The sequence below is a fragment of the Giraffa tippelskirchi genome, chromosome 3 (assembly GCF_054371585.1).
Source record: "Giraffa tippelskirchi isolate mGirTip1 chromosome 3, T2T-mGirTip1v1.2.pri, whole genome shotgun sequence".
Taxonomy (NCBI): Eukaryota; Metazoa; Chordata; class Mammalia; order Artiodactyla; family Giraffidae; genus Giraffa; species Giraffa tippelskirchi.
Window position 1 is genome coordinate 63699483 of NC_137277.1, and position 17067 is coordinate 63716549.

Sequence of the window (17067 nt, forward strand, 5' to 3'; positions counted from 1 at the left end):
ATCAAACCCAAGTCTCTTTTGTCTCCTGCCTTGGCAGGCGGGTTCTTTACCACTAGCGCCACCTGGGAAGCCCCAGGTGAAGAAGAACTTGGAGGTCCCACTCTGTACTCAGGCCTCTCTCTCTCCCCATCGTAGGAGACAGAGATCTTCCTCCCCGAAAGGAGACTTACACTGCAGTTGAGTCCTGCTACTCCCCTTGCCAAGGGCAACTCCTGAGTACTTAGGGTCTCGGGTGCCCAGCATGGGGGCATCATGCCCAGGTGAGCAGTTCCCTGAACAGTAGGCAGGTACTCCACATATCCTGCAGTGCAGCACAACTGAAAGCACAAAACTCTGTAAAATCCAACTAGCAAGTGAGGTTCTCACCCGTGGACATGTGACTCACCAGTCCTCTTCTGCAGCCCAGACCACTGTGTTCCAGCTGCCTTCTTATCTACCCCAGTGTCTCCAAGGTGCCCAAACACCTCTGCTGCTGCTGCTGCTAAGTCACCTCAGTCGTGTCCGACTCTGTGCAACCCCATAGATGGCAGCCCACAAGGCTCCCCTATCCCTGGGATTCTCCAGGCAAGAACACTGGAGTGGGTTGCCATTTCCTTCTCCAATGCATGAAAGTGAAAAGTGAAAGTGAAGTCGCTCACTCGTGTCTGACTTGTAGCAACCCCATGGACTGCAGCCTACCAGGCTCCTCCATCCACGGGATTTTCCAGGCAAGAGTACTGGAGTGGGGTGCCATTGCCTTCTCCGCAAACACCTCTGCAGAAGTCCCAAAACCTTTTCCTTCCCCTGGGGCCCTGTGATCATTCAGGTACACACAACCAGGAGCACCTCTGATGATTCCCTCTGACTCTGCAGACCCCTCACCTAAGCAGAGCCTCCCTCACCTGACTGCACTCACCTCTCAGCTGGCAGGACTCTGCAGTGGCTTTCTAGAACCTCCTAGCTGCTCCCCACCACCTAATCACAGCGATCTTTCCAACATGCACGTGATGCCCTGGACTCAGGCTTAAAACCTTCCTCAGGCATCGAGGCACCGGGATCTCCAGCAGCGATTAGAGTCTCCCCCTACCCCATGATTCCTGATGATCTCAGATCTCAGCTAATCCCAAGGATGTCATGGCTTCTCAAAGAACAAGAATGGTATCAGCATTTGCTTTTCATCAGTGTCATAAATCTTTAGGGACTTATATTCCTAATCACCCCCACATTACACTAGATATGAACCATGGCATTCAAGCATTTGTAAGCTAAATCTGCAATAAGAGGTAGTTTTTGCGCAATCCTCTACAGTTTGGCTCAAATGGTAAAGACTCTGCATGCAATGCTGGAGACCTGGGTTCAACTCCTGAGTTGAGAAGATCCCCTGGAGGAGGGCATGGCAACCCACTCCAGTATTCTTGCCTGGAGAATCCCCAGGAACAGAGGAGGCTGGCAGGCTACATTCCATAGGATCACAAAGAGTCGGACATGACTGAAGCGACTAAACAGAGTTACAGTTTACCTAGAGCTCTCATCTGACTAGTGTTTAGGTGGGTTAAGTCAGTGGTGAGAGCAGATGTCAGCCCACAGTTCAGGCAGAATATTTGCTGCCTGAATTGTTCCAAATTCTCCTCCTCCGTATCTGCATGGCCCTCCAGGGCTGGGGGCGCCCTTTGTCTTGGGAACTTGCCTGCCAATGAGCCATTATATAAAGAAAATAACTTGTTGTGGTGTCAAGCCCAAGTGCTCATACGAGCTATTCAGTCTTAGTCTTTGCACATTTTCCCTGAGAGGAATTTTCCTTGCTCCTAAAAGCAACAATTAGCCCCCAACTAAAATAAATAAATTTATTAAAAAAAAAAAACAAAAAAAAAACCCCGCCTGCTCCCTGGAACAGGTTAGCTCCTCATCTCCTCTCTTGCAACTAACCTACTAACCTGAAATTTAATCCTTAATAGCAATTATGTGAGAGGACTTCCCTGATGGCTCAGATGGTAAAGAATCTGCCTGCAATCTGGGAGACCTGGGTTCGACCCCTGAGTTGAGAAGATCCCCTGGAGGAGGGCATGGCAAACCACTCTAGTATTCTTGCCTAGAGAATCCCTACGGACAGAGGAGCCTGGTGGCTACAGTCCATGGGGTCACACGGAATCAGACACACCCGAGCGACTAAGCACAGCACAGCACAGGTATCCCTAGACATATTCAATCTCCCAGGCCCTCCAAGCCCTGGCAAGCCTTGCCCCAGGGGCTTGGACAGCAGACCTCATGCTCACCCCTGACAGGCATACCTCAGGGATGGCATTTCCTAGATGATTTAGGTTACAGGGGACTGCCTTGTAAACACAAGGATATAGAAGCCGCCCACCCTGGTCACAGCCTCCTGTTGGCTCTTCCTCAAAATCACTGCAGGTTGTAGAGTTATCACATTCCTTAAATGAGTGCTCAAACATTTTCCATGGGTAGCTTCACAGGTAGCCAGGCCAGTGTGGTAGGAGCTCCAGATACCTACCCTGTCAAACCCAAGCACATCCACACCCAGGGATGCCTGCGCCTGACATCCGTTCTTTGGAAACAGTGGGCAGGCAACCTTAAATTCATTTACTCCACTGTGTGTGGTCAGAGTGCAGAGAAGCAGCTCTGAGGGATTTAATGTTTTCACCCTGGCGCATTCCATTCCACAAAAACGCCTGACTAGTGCTCACGTGGGTTAAGTCAGCGGTGAGAGCAGATGCCATTCCTCAGTTCAGGCAGAACATTTGCTGCCTTAACTGTTTCAAATTCTCCTCTTCCATATTTCTATGGCCCTCCCGGGCTGGGGACGCCCTTTGTCTTGGGAACTTGCCTCCCAATGAGCCATTATATCTAGAAAATAACTTGTGGTGTTAAGCTCACATGCTCATACCAGCTGTTCAGTCTTAGACTTTGTACATTTTCCCTGAGAGGAATTTTCCTTGCTCCTAAAAGCAACGATTCAGCACAGGCTTATTATAAAACCCCGCCTGCTCCCTAGAACAGGTTAGCTCCTCATCTCCTCTCTCCCAACTAACCTGAAGACTTGATCTTCTTCCAGGAGCAAGTTTACAGTTCAAGATGAGAGCGCTGAATGATGATGGAGGTAGTCCGGGGAGTCAGGCGAGCTCCCAGCTGCTCCGCCGTCTTCCAGCCAGCCCGGCCACACCCACAGACGTCACGATGGGCATCCCCTCCACCCCCACCCACTCCACCCCTTCGCTGCTCCCACCCCTGCTCCCTTGCCCTAGCGGCTGCAAGAGACCATCAAAAAATGAAGACAATATGTAAAATAGATAGCCATTGAGAATTTGCTGTATGACTCAGGGAACTCAAACCCAGGCTCTGTAACAAACCTAGAGGGGTGGGATGGAGTGGGAGGTGAGAGGGAGGTTCAAGAGGGTGGGGACATAATGTATACCTATGACTGATTCAAGTTGATGTTTGGCAGAAACCAACACAATTCTGTAAAGCAATTATCCTTAGATTAAAAAAATAAATTAAAAAAATTTTAAATAAAAAAGAAATGAGGAAAGATGCTCCTGGTCAGAGGCCAGAGCTCTCTCTCTTTTTTAATCGGAGTATAGTTGCTTTACAATGTTTTGTTAGTTTCTGCTGTACAGCAAAATGAATCAGCTATACGTATACATATATCCTCTCTTTGGGGGATCTCCTTCTTATTTAGGTCACCACAGAGCACTGAGTAGATTTCCCTGTGCTATACAGTAGGTTCTCATGAGTTATCTAGTTTATACATTTTATATATATATATATATATATATATATATATATATATATATAAACTCCAAGCTCCCAATTCATCCTACCCACCCACCCACTTCCCCCTTGGTATCCAGATGTTTGTTCTCTACATTTATGTCTCTATTTCTGCTTTGCAGATCATCTTTACCATACAATATTTAATTTTTCTCTTTCTGACTTACTTCATTCTGTATGACAATCTCAAGTAATAATTCCTTGTATATTTGTACCACATCTTCTTTATCCATTCCTCTATTGGTGGACATTCCATGTCCTGGCTATTGTAAATAGTGCTGTGATGAACACTGGGGTATAGGTATCTTTTTGAATTATGCTTTTCTCTGGGTATATGCCCAGTAGTGGGATTGCTGAGTCATATAGTAGTTCCATTTTTAGTTTTTTAAGGAAACTCCATACTGTTCTCCATTGTGGCTGTACCAATTTACATTCCCACCAACAACGTAAGTGGGTTCCATGTCTTCAAACCCTCTCCAGCATTTATTCCTTGTAAATTTTATAATGATGGCCATTCTGACAGGTATGAGGTGATACCTCATTGTAGTTTTGATTTGCATTTCTCTAATGAGTGATGTTGAACATTTTTTTATGTACTTGTCAGCCACCTACATGTTTGTATTTCTGTATTTCTTCTTCTTTGGAGACATGTCTGTTTAGATCTTCCACTCATTTTTTGACTGGGTTGTTTGTTTTTCTGATATTGAGCTGCATGGACCGTTTGTATATTTTGCAGTTTAATTCTTTGTCAATTGCTTTGTTTGCAAGTATTTCTTCCATTCTGACAGTTGTCTTTTTGCTTTGTTTATGGCTTTTTTCCTTTGCTGTGCAAAAGGTTTTAAGGCTTAATTAGGTCCCATTTGTTTCTTTTGTTTTTATATTCATTATTCTAGGATTTGGGTCAAAAAAGATCTTGCTGCAATTTATGTCCGAGTGTTCTGCCCATGGTTTCCTCTAAGAGTTTTGAATTTACATGTCATCCTTGCTCAGGGGCCATGCTAATCTTCTCTGCATGGTTCCAATTTTGGTATGTGCCAAAATGAGCACCAGGGGCAGAGCCCTCTCTGAACACTAGATGCAGCCAACACTCACTGTGCCCCTGTCAAGCTCTACTTGATAGAAGGTAGCCAAGTATTCATACTTGTAACAGGTTTTTCCCTATGAACAAGAATTGGGAAAATGCAAAATTAGTAAATATTCTGCCTACTTTTTTCTGTTCTGCTCTTTAAGAGTTCCCTACTACAGCTGATAAACCTGATCAGCATTCATCTTATTTTCTTATACTTTCCCGCCTCCAGCCTAGAGCTGTGAAGGTTACACTTGTGGAAAGCACTGTATCATACAACACACACACAGACACACCCACATACAGATGCATACTTGGACACACACGGACACGTAAACACATAAGGAAATACAAATAGACACACTGAGACAAGTAAACTATTCACAGAGACACAAACATACACACACACACATCACAGACATTATACACACAGAGATGCAGAAGCACACACAAAAATATAAACAGGCACACAGAGAGACACATAAATAACTACACACACTCCAACACACAGACGTATGTACAGGCACACACACGCAGACAGACACACAGGCTTGCTGTGGACTGGGAAGACCCACTGGGGCTTTAATTTACTGGACATTGCAGGAAGTCCAAAGCTCTTGGCTCACCTACAGTGTAACAGGCAGAACTCAAAAAGTTATTCTTATGGGAGTTTCCTCTCCAAGCCTCTCTGAGAGAACCATGAAGCCCAGTTACACTAGGTGTTTGAAGGTACACAGTTATAACACGTATGCTACAGAATCGGTGCTTTTGAACCGTGGTGTTGAAGAAGAGTCCCTTGGACTGCAAGGAGATCCAACCAGTCCATCCTAAAGGAAATCAGCCCTGGGTGTTCACTGGAAGGACTGATGTTGAAGCTGAGACTCCAGTACTTTGGCCACCTGATGCAAAGAGTTGACTCATTTGAAAAGACCCTGATGCTGGGAAAGATTGAAGGCTAGAGGAGAAGGGGACGACAGAGGATGAGATGGTTGGATGGCATCACAGACTCAATGGACATGAGTTTGAGTAAATTCCGGGAGTTGGTGATGGAAAGGGGGGCCTGGCGTGCTGCAGTCCATGGGGTTGCAAAGAGTCAGACACAACTGAGCGACTGAACTGAACTGTACAAAGCAGCGTGTGGTGGGGGCTGCCCAGGAGCAAGGACCAAGGATGCAGGGTCACCAGGCCTCCCAGAGCACAGTGGGCACTGCCACAGAGCAGTACCAGTGCTGGCACACCAGCTGGAGACCCCAGCCTCTCCAAGAGGAGGCCCAGTGCCACATTAGTAGTTATCTCTATTCGGCCTGCCACATGCCGCCAGTGTGGACACAGCAAAAACCCTATTCATGGGGAGTGGGGGCCACCTTAGCCGAGTCTTCCTCCAGCACTTTGAGAACTCTGTTACATGGGGAAAGTGGTAAGGGGGTCCCAGAGCACAAATGTATAGGCATCTGGGGCAGACAGAAGGTTCCAGGCTGCGCTGCCCTTACTGAATGGCCTCCATACAGTGGGAGGCTGACTGTGAGTGCCAACTTCACCAAAGAAGTGTCATGAAGTGCCAGCAGGGCAATCGTGGCCACCACAGGGCTGTCTGTGCCTCCTGCCCGTGTCCTGAGAATCTACGTGCTGACCCCAAGCCTGCCTAGTCTATGTCTCTTGAGTAGCTGCTAAACTTTTGTAGTGGAATCACCCCTATTCCTGCTCCAAGGGGTGAACTTGCATGGCCTAAATTATGGAGGAAATCTCACTCTTGCAAAGAATTGGCATTTTCATGGTCAAACCCACATGGTAGTGAAGGCCCCTCAGAGCAGGGGAGTCTCCAAGGCCATGCATCATGCTGGACCAAACCATGAGCTCTCTTGGATCCTGATTTATTGCCAGCCCTCCCTCTTGGTTGCTGAAACCAGGTCCAGATGGGGGTTCCCTTCTTGGCAGCTGGGAACAAGGATTGGATACAGAAGCATCACTAGAAACCTGTAGTATAATTCAGATGGCCCTGCTTTCCCGTGAATGGGGACTGGATTTCTTCAGCCAGAGTGGTTGGGGACAGTTCAGGAAAGACATGGTGATTTTACCAAGATATCACCATAAAGTTACATTTTTCTTGGATGGCTCAGAAAATTCCAAAATAGGAGCTCTCTGAGTTTTCTCAGCAAAGAGAAGCATCATTGGATTCTGACACAAAGGCCAACAGTGTGTATTTTGAAGTACATGGTACAGTTTACCCTGGAACAATATGAGTTTGAACTGTGTAGGTCCATTTACACATGGATTTTCAGTTGTGCATCCCTAGCCCCCATGTTGATCAAGGGTCAACCATACTTGAATGTACATGCAAATTTCAGCATTTCTGCAATAAAACCCTTTTGCTTATATACAGTGGTGGGTTTGTGTGAATGTGTGTATATGCATATTTTATGTGTTTGTGGGTGACCCTGTGAAGGTGCCCCTGACCTCAGATCCTCAGTTAACAGGTATAACTCAGAGTGATCCCCTTCCCTGCCCTCCAGCCACGACTTCAGTAGAAACCTGCCTGTGGCTTCCCTTTATGAACTCCACCCTCCTCCAGGGTCCCTGTGACCACTGGCTCTTCAGGCTTCTGTGGACCCCAGCCTTTGTCTGCTCTGACCACAAAGCCTCTGTGTTCTGCTCACCCACTGATGCCCACAGATGGTCATATCAGCCAAACCTGTGTACTGATCCTTTATAGGTATGGGAAAGGAAGAGATACTGGGGCAGATGGCCAGAGAAGTTTCCTTCTTGGCCCACCTCAGAAAGCGGAAAAATCAAACACAAACTCAGACAGGTCTTTATCTATGGCTGTAACAAACCACACCAAGTTTAGTAACAAAAATAGTGACCATCTATCATGCTCCCAGATTCTTTTGGTCAGAATGGAATTCAAAAAGGCACAGTGGAAATAGCTCATCTATATACCAAGACAGTCAAGGTGACACAAAGGTGGGAAGTAACTTGAGTCTGGAGGCTGGAAGCATCTGGAGGTGTACTAACTTACCTCTGATGTGGGTCTACTACTGCCATTGCCACGTGGCCTGTACCTTACTGCTTGGACTGCCTCACAGCATGGTGGCTGGGACCCAAGAGTCAGGAAATGGAAGCCAGGTCCATGAGGCCTGACCCAGGATAGGCAGGTGTCACTTCTGCCATATTCCATTTAGCAAGCAGTCACAGAGGCCAGGTCCAAGGGGAAGGACACAGCTCCCATCTCTTGATGGAAGAAATGTCAAAACCATTAGAGCCAAGTTTTAAATTGCATAAATGGCTCTCTAGCCAAGGATAGCCTAACTGAACAATGAAGGCTTAATGCAAGCAATGGGAGGAATTCTGGACTAAATTCTGCAGTTTAAAGGCATTTAGGAGGGAGGAGACAAAACGGCAGAGTAGAAGGATGTGAATTCATCCCTTCTTACAGAAACCAACATCTAAAAACACATCTACTAAATGACAACTAACTACTGAATAACCACTGACAAAAAACACAGAAAGATGGACCACGTTCTTGGATTGCAAGAATCAATAGTGTGACAATGACTGTACTACCACAGGCAATCTACAGATTCAATGCGATTGCTATCAAATTACCAATAGAATTTTTCACAGAACTAGAACAATAAATTTTTTTAATTTGTATAGAGACACAAAAGACCCCAAATAGCCTAAGCAATCTTGAGAGAGAAATATGGAGCTGAAGGAATCAGGCTCCTGACTTCAGGTTATACTACAAAGCCACAGTCATCAAAACAGAAATATAGATTAATGGCACAGGATAGAAAGACCAGAAATAAAAACACATATCTATGATCAACAAATCTACAACAAATGAGGCAGGATTACAGTGGAGAAAAGACAGTATCTTCAATAAATGGTGCTGGGAAAGCTGGACAGATATATGTAAATGAATGAAATTAGAACATTCCCTAACATCATACACAAAAATAAACTCAAAATGGATGAAAGACCTAAGTGTAAGACCAGATACTATAAAACTCTTAGAGGAAATAAAGGCAGAACACTCTTTGACATAAATCACAGCAATATCTTTTTCAATCTGTCTCCTAGAGTAATGGAAATGAAAGCAAAATAAGTGGGATCAAATTAAACTTAAAAGCTTTTGCTCACTAAAGGAACCCATAAACAAATTGCACAGTCAATCCACAGAATGGAAGAAAATATTTTCAAATGGTGTGACCAACAAGGGATTAATCTCCAAAATATACAAACAACTCATAGAGCCATTTGCTCAATATAAAAAAGAAAATAAACTTAATTAAAAACATGGGCAGATGACCTAAATAGACATTTCTCCAAAGGAAGGCATACAGATGGCCAAAAGTTACATGAAAAGATGCTCAATATTTCTAATTATTCAAGAAATGCAAATTATAACTACAATAAGATATAACCTCACACCAGTCAGAATGGCCATCAACAAGAAAATCCACAAACAATAAATATTAGAGATGGTGTGGAGAGAAGTTAACCCACTTGCACTGCTGGTGGGAATGTAAATTGATATAGCCACTATAGACAACAGTATGGAGGTTCCTTAAGAAATTAAAAACAGAGCTACCATATGACCCTGCAATCCCATACTGGGCATATATCCAGAGAAAAACATGGTTTGAAAGGATATATGCACCCCAATGTTCATTGCAGCATTGCTTACAATAGAGAAGACATGAAAAGCACCTAAATGTCCATCGACAGATGAACAGATAAAGGAGATGTGATATACACATACAATGGAATATTATTCAGTCATTAAAAAGAAATAATGCCATTTGCAGTAACATGGATGGTTCTGGAGATTATCATACTGAGTGAATTAAGTCAGACAGAGAAAGACAAATATGATATCACATATGCAAAATCTTTAAAAATGACACAAACTTATTTACAAAATAGAATCAGACTCACACACTTAGAGAACAAACCTATGGTTACCTGGGGAAAGGAGTGGAGGAGAGGGATAGACTGGGATTGACATGTACATACTGTATATTAATACATATATATGAAACATAGAAAAAATGGTACTGATGAACCTATTTGCCGGGCAGGAATAGACATGCAGACATAGAAAAGGGACTTGTGGACATGGCAGGGGGGCGAGGGTGGGACGAACTGACAGTAGCATTGAAACATACACATTACCATGTGTAACCCATGGTTTTTGTGTAAATGTATTTTGAACTTTTGAATAAGTGCCAGGAAACACAATTGCTGAATGGAATGGTAAGAATATATTTAGTGATGGACAGGGAAGCCTGGTGTGTTGCAGTCCATGGGTCACAAGAGCTGACTCATTGGAAAAGGCTCCGATGCCAGGAAAGACTGAAGGTAAAAGGAGAAGGGGATGGCAGAGAATGAGATGGTCAGATAGCATCATGGTCTCAATGGATATGAATTTGAGCAAATTCTGGGAGATAGACGAGGACAGAGGTGCTTAGCATGGTGCAGTCCATGGGATTGCAAAGAATTGGATATGACTTAGTGACTGAACAACAGAGGATTTTTTGGGCAGTGATACTATTCTGTGATACTAAAGTGATGAAACACTTCATTAGATATTTGTCCAAACTGTTAGAAAGTAACACCACCAGGAGTAAGCCTTAATGTGAACTGTGGATTCTGAGTGACAGTGAGGAGTTGATATAGGTTTATCAATTGTAACAAATGTACCACTCTGTTGCAGAGGTTGATAGTGGGGAATGCTATGCATGTGCAGGGGCAAGGGGCATATGTGAATTCTCTATACTTTCTGCTCCATTTTGCTATGAATCTGAAACTGTTTTAACAGTCTTTTTTTTTTGTTTGTTTTTTAATGTAATGAGCTAGAGGAAAATTCATTGTGCAGACTTCCTCAAAGGAGTCTCATTTGCGTATGGGGAGGGGGGGTACTTTGAAAAGTGGCTGAGATGGGGCCCACCTGGTTGAGCTCCCTACACTGGAGAGGGCCTGCGCCTCACCTAGGTGGAGGGTGTCTCTGTGGTGTGCACCAGCACCACTCCAGCCCATCATTAAAGAGAAGGGGGCTGGTCCCAGGACTAGGACATACAGTGTCCAGCACTCCCTGCTCCAGAACCAGCATGTTAACTGCAGTTTCCAGTGTCCCACACTGGGACTGGCTGTCACTACTTGGAGAAATCATCAGACCTCCAAAGGCTCTTTCCATCCGAGCCACCTAAAAGAGAGCACGGGATCAGGTGCTGGTGGCTTCCACTGGGCATGCACTTGCACCATGGAGGCAAAGCTGGGACTAGGGTCACAGCAGTGCCACCAGAAGAAAGAGCAAATAGATAATCCTTCAGGACTCCTGAAACTAAAAAAAGAGAGAAAGAAAAAAAGAAAAAAAAAAGGAGCTCATAGTGAGTATGCTTTATGCAAAAGCTTGTGGACAGGGCCATAACACTGGAAGTCAGCTGGTGTAGGGGCAGCTGTCCTCCCCAGGAAGCAGCAGTCTGGGTCTCAAGACACTTTTCACTCCTAAAGCCTTTAGGATCCTCAATGATTTTTATCTGAATTATATTTATCAAGTTACCATATTAGAAATTAAAACTGAAAAAAAAAATTTTTAATAGTCCCACAAGGTAAGGGTAGGGTAAACAGCAAAAATGTTAGTATGTAAAACTGAAAATTTTTTAATTATTCATTTTAAAATAAAAATAAACCAATTTCTAATTAACATGAATACTATTTTGAGAAATTATTTTCCAAAACAAAAAAATTAGTGAGAATAGCATTTACATTTTTATCAGTCTCTTTACTCTCTGGCTTACGATAGCCAGCTTCTCATCTTTGCCTCTGCAGTCCAAAACTGCAACAGTCAGCTCTCCATTATTGTTCCACAAGTGCAGATTCAATCAACCTCAGATCAAAAATATTCAGGAAAAATAATCCCAGAAAGTTCCTAAAAGCAAAATTTGAATGTGCTGACAATTTACATAGTATTTACATTGCATTAGGTATTACAAGTATGTATTATAAGTATTGTAAGTATGTATTATAGATATTATGAGAGATGATTTAAAGTGTATGAGAGGATATACGAATGTTATATGCAAATGTTACACTATTTTACATAAGGGACTTGAGCATCCAGTTTAGTAGCCTTAGGGTACCTGGAACCAATCTTTGCAGATATCAAGGGACAATCTTAATAATTTTTTTATTGTAATAGAATTTTTACAATATTGTATTGGTCTCTGCTATACAACATTGTGAATCAGCCATATGTATACATATATCCCCTCCCTCTTGAGCTTCCCTCCCACCACCAACCCCATCCCACTCTTTGAGGCCATCGCAGAACACAAGCTGACCTCCCTGTGCTATGCTATACAGCAACTTCCCACTAGGTATCTATTTCACACATGGTCATGAATATATGTCAATGCGACTCTCTCAATTCATTCCCACCTTTGCTTTCCCCCTGTTTCCACAAGTCCGTTCTCTACATCTGCACCTCTATGCCTGTCTGCAATTAGGTTCATCAGTACCATTTTTCTAGATTCCATATATATGCATTTAACATACAATATTTGTTTTTTCTTTCTTACTTCACTCTGTATGACAGGCTCTAGGTTCATCCACATCACTTCAGTTGACTCAATTTCATTCTTTTTAATAGCTGAGTGAGAAGGCAATGGCACCCCACTCCAGTACTCTTGCCTGGAGAATCCCATGGATGGAGGAGCCTGGTAGGCTACAGTCCATGGGGTCGCTAAGAGTCGGACGACTGAGTGACTTCACTTTCACTTTTCCCTTTCATGCATTGGAGAAGGCAACGGCAACCCACTCCAGTATTCTTGCCTGGAGAATCCCAGGGACGGTGGAGCCTGGTGGGCTGCCGTCTATGGTGTCGCACAGAGTCGGACACGACTATAGCGACTTAGCAGCAGCAGCAGCAATATTCCATTGTGGGCTTCCCTGATGCCTACGGTGGAGACACTGGTTTGACTCCTGGGTTGGGAAGGTCCCCCAGAGAAGGAAATGGCAACCCCCTCCAGTATTCTTGCCTGGGAAATCCCATGGGCAGAGGAGCCTGGCTGGCTACAGTCCATGAGGTCATAAGAGAGTCAGACATGACTTAAGAGACTAAACAACAACAAATATTCCATTGGATATATGTACCACAACTTCTTTATCCACTCATCTGTTGGTGGACACGTAGGCTGCTTCCATGTCCTGGATATTTTAAATAGTGCTTCAATGAACATTGGAGTACATGCATCTTTTTGAGTTATGGTTTTCTCAGGGTATATGCCAAGTCATATGGTAATTCTATGTTTAGCTTTAATACTTTCATTGTGCCTATGTTTAACATAAGCTAAATAAGATTATTATAAATTATAGATATAAATTTAAGATTTATATAAGATTATAAATATTATAAATTGTATCTGATGCAAATTTGTCAGCAAGGAAAGTTAATTTTTTTAATTTTTAAAAAAAATTCATTAATTGGAGGAAAATTGTTTCACAATGTTCGGTTTTTGCCATACAACAATACAATTCAGCCAAAATTATACATATATGTTTAGCTTTTTAAAGAAACTCCATATTGTTCTCCACAGTGGTTGCACCGATTTATATTCCTACTAACAGTGCAGGAAGTTTCCCTTTTCTCTACACCCTCTCTAGCATTTATTGTTTGTAGATTTCTTGATGATGGCTATTCTGGCTGGTATGAGGTGGTACCTCATTGTACTTTTTATTTCATTTCTCTAATAATGAGTCCCCTGCATTGGCAGGCAGATTCTTCACCAGTGAAGTTGAGCATCTTTTCCTGTGTCTACTGGCCATCTTCTTTGGAAAGATGTCTGTTTAGATATTCTGCCCATTTTTTGATTGGATTGCTTGTTTGATATTGAACTCCATAAGCTGTTTGCATATTGTGGAAACTAATCCTTTGTTGCTTGTTTGCAATTATTTTCTCACATTTTGAAGGCTGTCTTTTCATCTTGTTTATGGTTTCCTTTGCTGGGCAAAAGCTTTTAAGTTTAATTAGGTCTCAATTATTTTTGTTTTTATTTTCATTACTTTAGGAGGTGGGTCAAAAAAGATCTTTCTGTGATCAATAAATTTGGTAAAGTTGCAGGACACAAAACTAATGCAGAGAAATCTCTCACATTCCTATACACTTAACAATGAAAGAGCAAAAAGAGAAATTAACAATCCCATTTACCACTGCAACAAAAAGAATAAAATATCTAGGAATAAATCTACCTAAGGGACAAAAGACCTGTACTCAGAAAACTATTAAGTACTGATGAAGGAAATCAAAGAGGACACAAGCAGATGGAAAACTATACCATGTTCTTAGATTGGAAGAATCAATATAATGAAAATTGATATACTACCCAAAGCAATCTACAGAGTCGATGCAACCTCTGTGAAATTACCTTCAAAGAATTAGAACAAAGAAATTTACAATTTGTAGGGAAATATAAAAGATTCTGAATAGCCAAAGTAATCTTGAGAAAGAAAAATGGAGCTGAAGTAATCAGGGCTCCTTGACTTCTGACTATATTACAAAACTAGTCATCAAAACAGTATGGTACTGGCACAAAAACAGAAATACAGTTCAACTGAAGAGGAGAGAGGGCCCAAAAATAAACTCATGCACCTATGGTCACCTAATCTATGACAAAGGAGGCAACAATATATATTGGAGAAAAGAAAGCCTCTTCTAGTAAGTTGTGCTGGGAAATCTGGACAGCTAGACATAAAAGAATGAAATTAGAACATTCCCTAATACCATGTTGTTTAGTGGTTGTTTAGTCACTAAGTCATGTCCAACTCTTTTGCAACCCCATGGACTGTAGCCAGCCAGGCTCCTCTGTCCATCGGATTTCCCAGGCAAGAATACTGGAGTGAGTTGCCATTTCCTTCTCCAGGGGATCTTCTCAACCCAGGGATTGAACCCATGTCTCCTGCAACCCCTAATACCATACCTAAAAATAAACAATACATAAAAATAAAATGGATTTTATAGGGTAAGAACCAACACTATAAAACTCTTGGAGGAAAACAGGAAAAACACCCGTATAATGTTTTGACTGAAGGATATGAAGAAAATTTGGCCTCATGCAGATGTGTAGTTGGAAAAGACTTTCTGGACACCTTGACAAGGACTCAGGCCTGAGTGCAGGCTGCACCTGTTCTTACTTGCTCTCCTACCCTGAGTCATCAGAAGGGTATGTGAAGCAGAGCCCTACCCAACCCACAGTCCAGAACCATGCAGCCAGAACTAGCCCACCCAGATGCAGAGAGAGAGAGAAATAAGTATTTATTAAAAACAAACAAACCTTTATTTTTGGCTGTGCTGGGTTTTGTTGCTGCTCTGGCTTTTCTCTAGTTGTAGTGAGTGACAGCCACTTTCTAGTCACGGTGCACAGGCTTATTTTGGTGGCATCTCTTTTGTAGAGCACAGGGTCTAGGGCACGTGAGCTTCAGTAGCAGTGGCGTACAGGCTTAGTTGACACCCAGCATGTGGAACCTTCCCAGACTAGGGATCGAACCCATGTCCCCTGTATTAGCAGGCAGATTCTTAACCACTGCGCCACCAGGAAGTCCAATAAACGCTTACTGTGTGCCACTGACTTTGGGGGTAGTTCGTTAGGCAACCAAAGCTGACTAACAACAAAAGGGATGGTGACTACAAAAAAAATATCACAGCTTATGGAAATTTTAATACAAGCTGAAAAATGTTATAACCAACTTGGTCAAGAATAATTGCCCAGAAGAAAATTTCTCTTTGAATCTTTTAATGTAACACATTGGATCCCTGAGCAAAGTCTCCCAACATAAAACACTCACCTCTGGCCTCCACCTGGTACCGTTCACCCCAAGTTCCACTGTATCAAGCCTGTTGACCAATCTTCCTCCTGCAATCTCAGTCTTTCTCTCTGCAGAGCCTACTAGACACATGATCCTGGAACAAGCAGCTCAAATCCTACCCCATGGCCGACTGGGCCAGAAACACTCCCTTGCCCCCAGGCCTATGGGAACCACGGTTGCACAGATAGATGGCATGGAGGACAGGAGAGGCTCCTGACCCCAGCCACTCCCCTAAACCCCTCCCATCTTCTGATGATCACTCCTTTTGTCACTGTAATGAGTTTGGTTCTGTAACCAAAAAAGTCTAACTAGACTGGAATCATTTTAACTAATGCTGCATCAAACACTAATCTATATTTTGGTGGTAGTATATCCACCAGTGCTAGTTTTAACCATATATGAAAGATCAGCTTACAATTTTGTGACAAATGTTTTATTTATAGAGAATTAAAATTTAGGCATCAACATGACACAAACATTATATATAGTAATGTCCATGATAGAAGTTATGACACTGCTCACAGAAAGGACTTGGTTCAACTTACCCAACACAAATGCTAGAATGTGTGCCTGGGGAGGAGAGGGGGGACTGAGAGCCTTTTTGTTTTGGTTTGGTTTAAGTAACTTCTGGATGTATTCAAGTAATACTGATCATTTAATGTTCAAAAAACTTTTAATAAACAAATTTCGAGTAAAATTAATTGAAATATTTATAATATGATTTCATTGTTACACAGTATTTCCAATGTACAATCAAGGCAATGCACAACATTTAAAAGGAAGGGGAAAATATCTATTGCACCCACAAGGGAAAAGGCTTTTTATTCATTTTCGGGGATGCTGCAATTCAATATTCATGTTAAAACCTTTACGCACTTTAGTAAACACAAAGTCCTACATGTAATGCAGCATTGTGGGTCAGAAGACCCTTTTAACAAAGTCTCCAAGTGCAAGGCTAACTCTTCAATCAATATCCCACACTAGAGGACTAACCCATCTCCTGGCACATATCATGCCCTGAACTCTAAACTGTAGCACTCTGCCATCTCATTCAGTCTTGTGGGGTCTTGTGGTAGATGGCATTTATCCACCTCAGTGTCCTGTTAAATAATCCTGTGTAGAATCTGAAGCAAATGAATCCACATCCTCATTCTCCGAGTCATCACTGCTGTCATCTGCAGCTGGCTCTCCTGTGAGGGCTATGCGAGCGTAATCATCTGTGTCTATTGACTTGCAAAAGTGGATGGCGTATTTCAGTTTCTCCTCCAGCACCTGCTTACAGGAATACCTCGGCAACTTCAACAAGAAGAAGCATGTGTAGGATTCAGGAAGGAAATGGTCAGGTGGGTTGTATTTATCCAATACCTGTTAAT

At 42.8% G+C, this 17067-nt stretch overlaps 2 protein-coding genes and 1 pseudogene across 6 annotated transcripts in view; all 3 read right to left on the minus strand.

Annotated features, from left to right (window-relative positions):
* OCA2 (OCA2 melanosomal transmembrane protein) overlaps positions 1–3159 on the minus strand; it is a 302523-nt gene extending 299364 nt beyond the window's left edge. For 2 of the 4 annotated variants that reach the window (XM_081583080.1, XM_081583078.1), the window contains exon 1: positions 3027–3156. The gene's annotated coding sequence lies outside the window, so the exon portion shown is untranslated. Of the gene's footprint in view, positions 1–3026 lie in introns of all 4 variants that reach the window. The other 2 variants (XR_014080337.1, XM_081583081.1) reach the window with 2 other exon arrangements.
* Positions 3160–4721: 1562 nt separating this feature from the next.
* Positions 4722–4812, minus strand: LOC145543918 (U6 spliceosomal RNA; annotated as a pseudogene).
* An 11299-nt stretch (positions 4813–16111) lies between these two features.
* HERC2 (HECT and RLD domain containing E3 ubiquitin protein ligase 2) overlaps positions 16112–17067 on the minus strand; it is a 249136-nt gene continuing 248180 nt past the window's right edge. For both annotated transcript variants that reach the window (XM_081583082.1, XM_081583083.1), the window contains one exon: positions 16112–17059. In XM_081583082.1, coding sequence (XP_081439208.1) covers positions 16787–17059 — 273 coding nt within the window. In that variant the 3' untranslated portion in view covers positions 16112–16786. The remainder of the gene's footprint in view (positions 17060–17067) is intronic.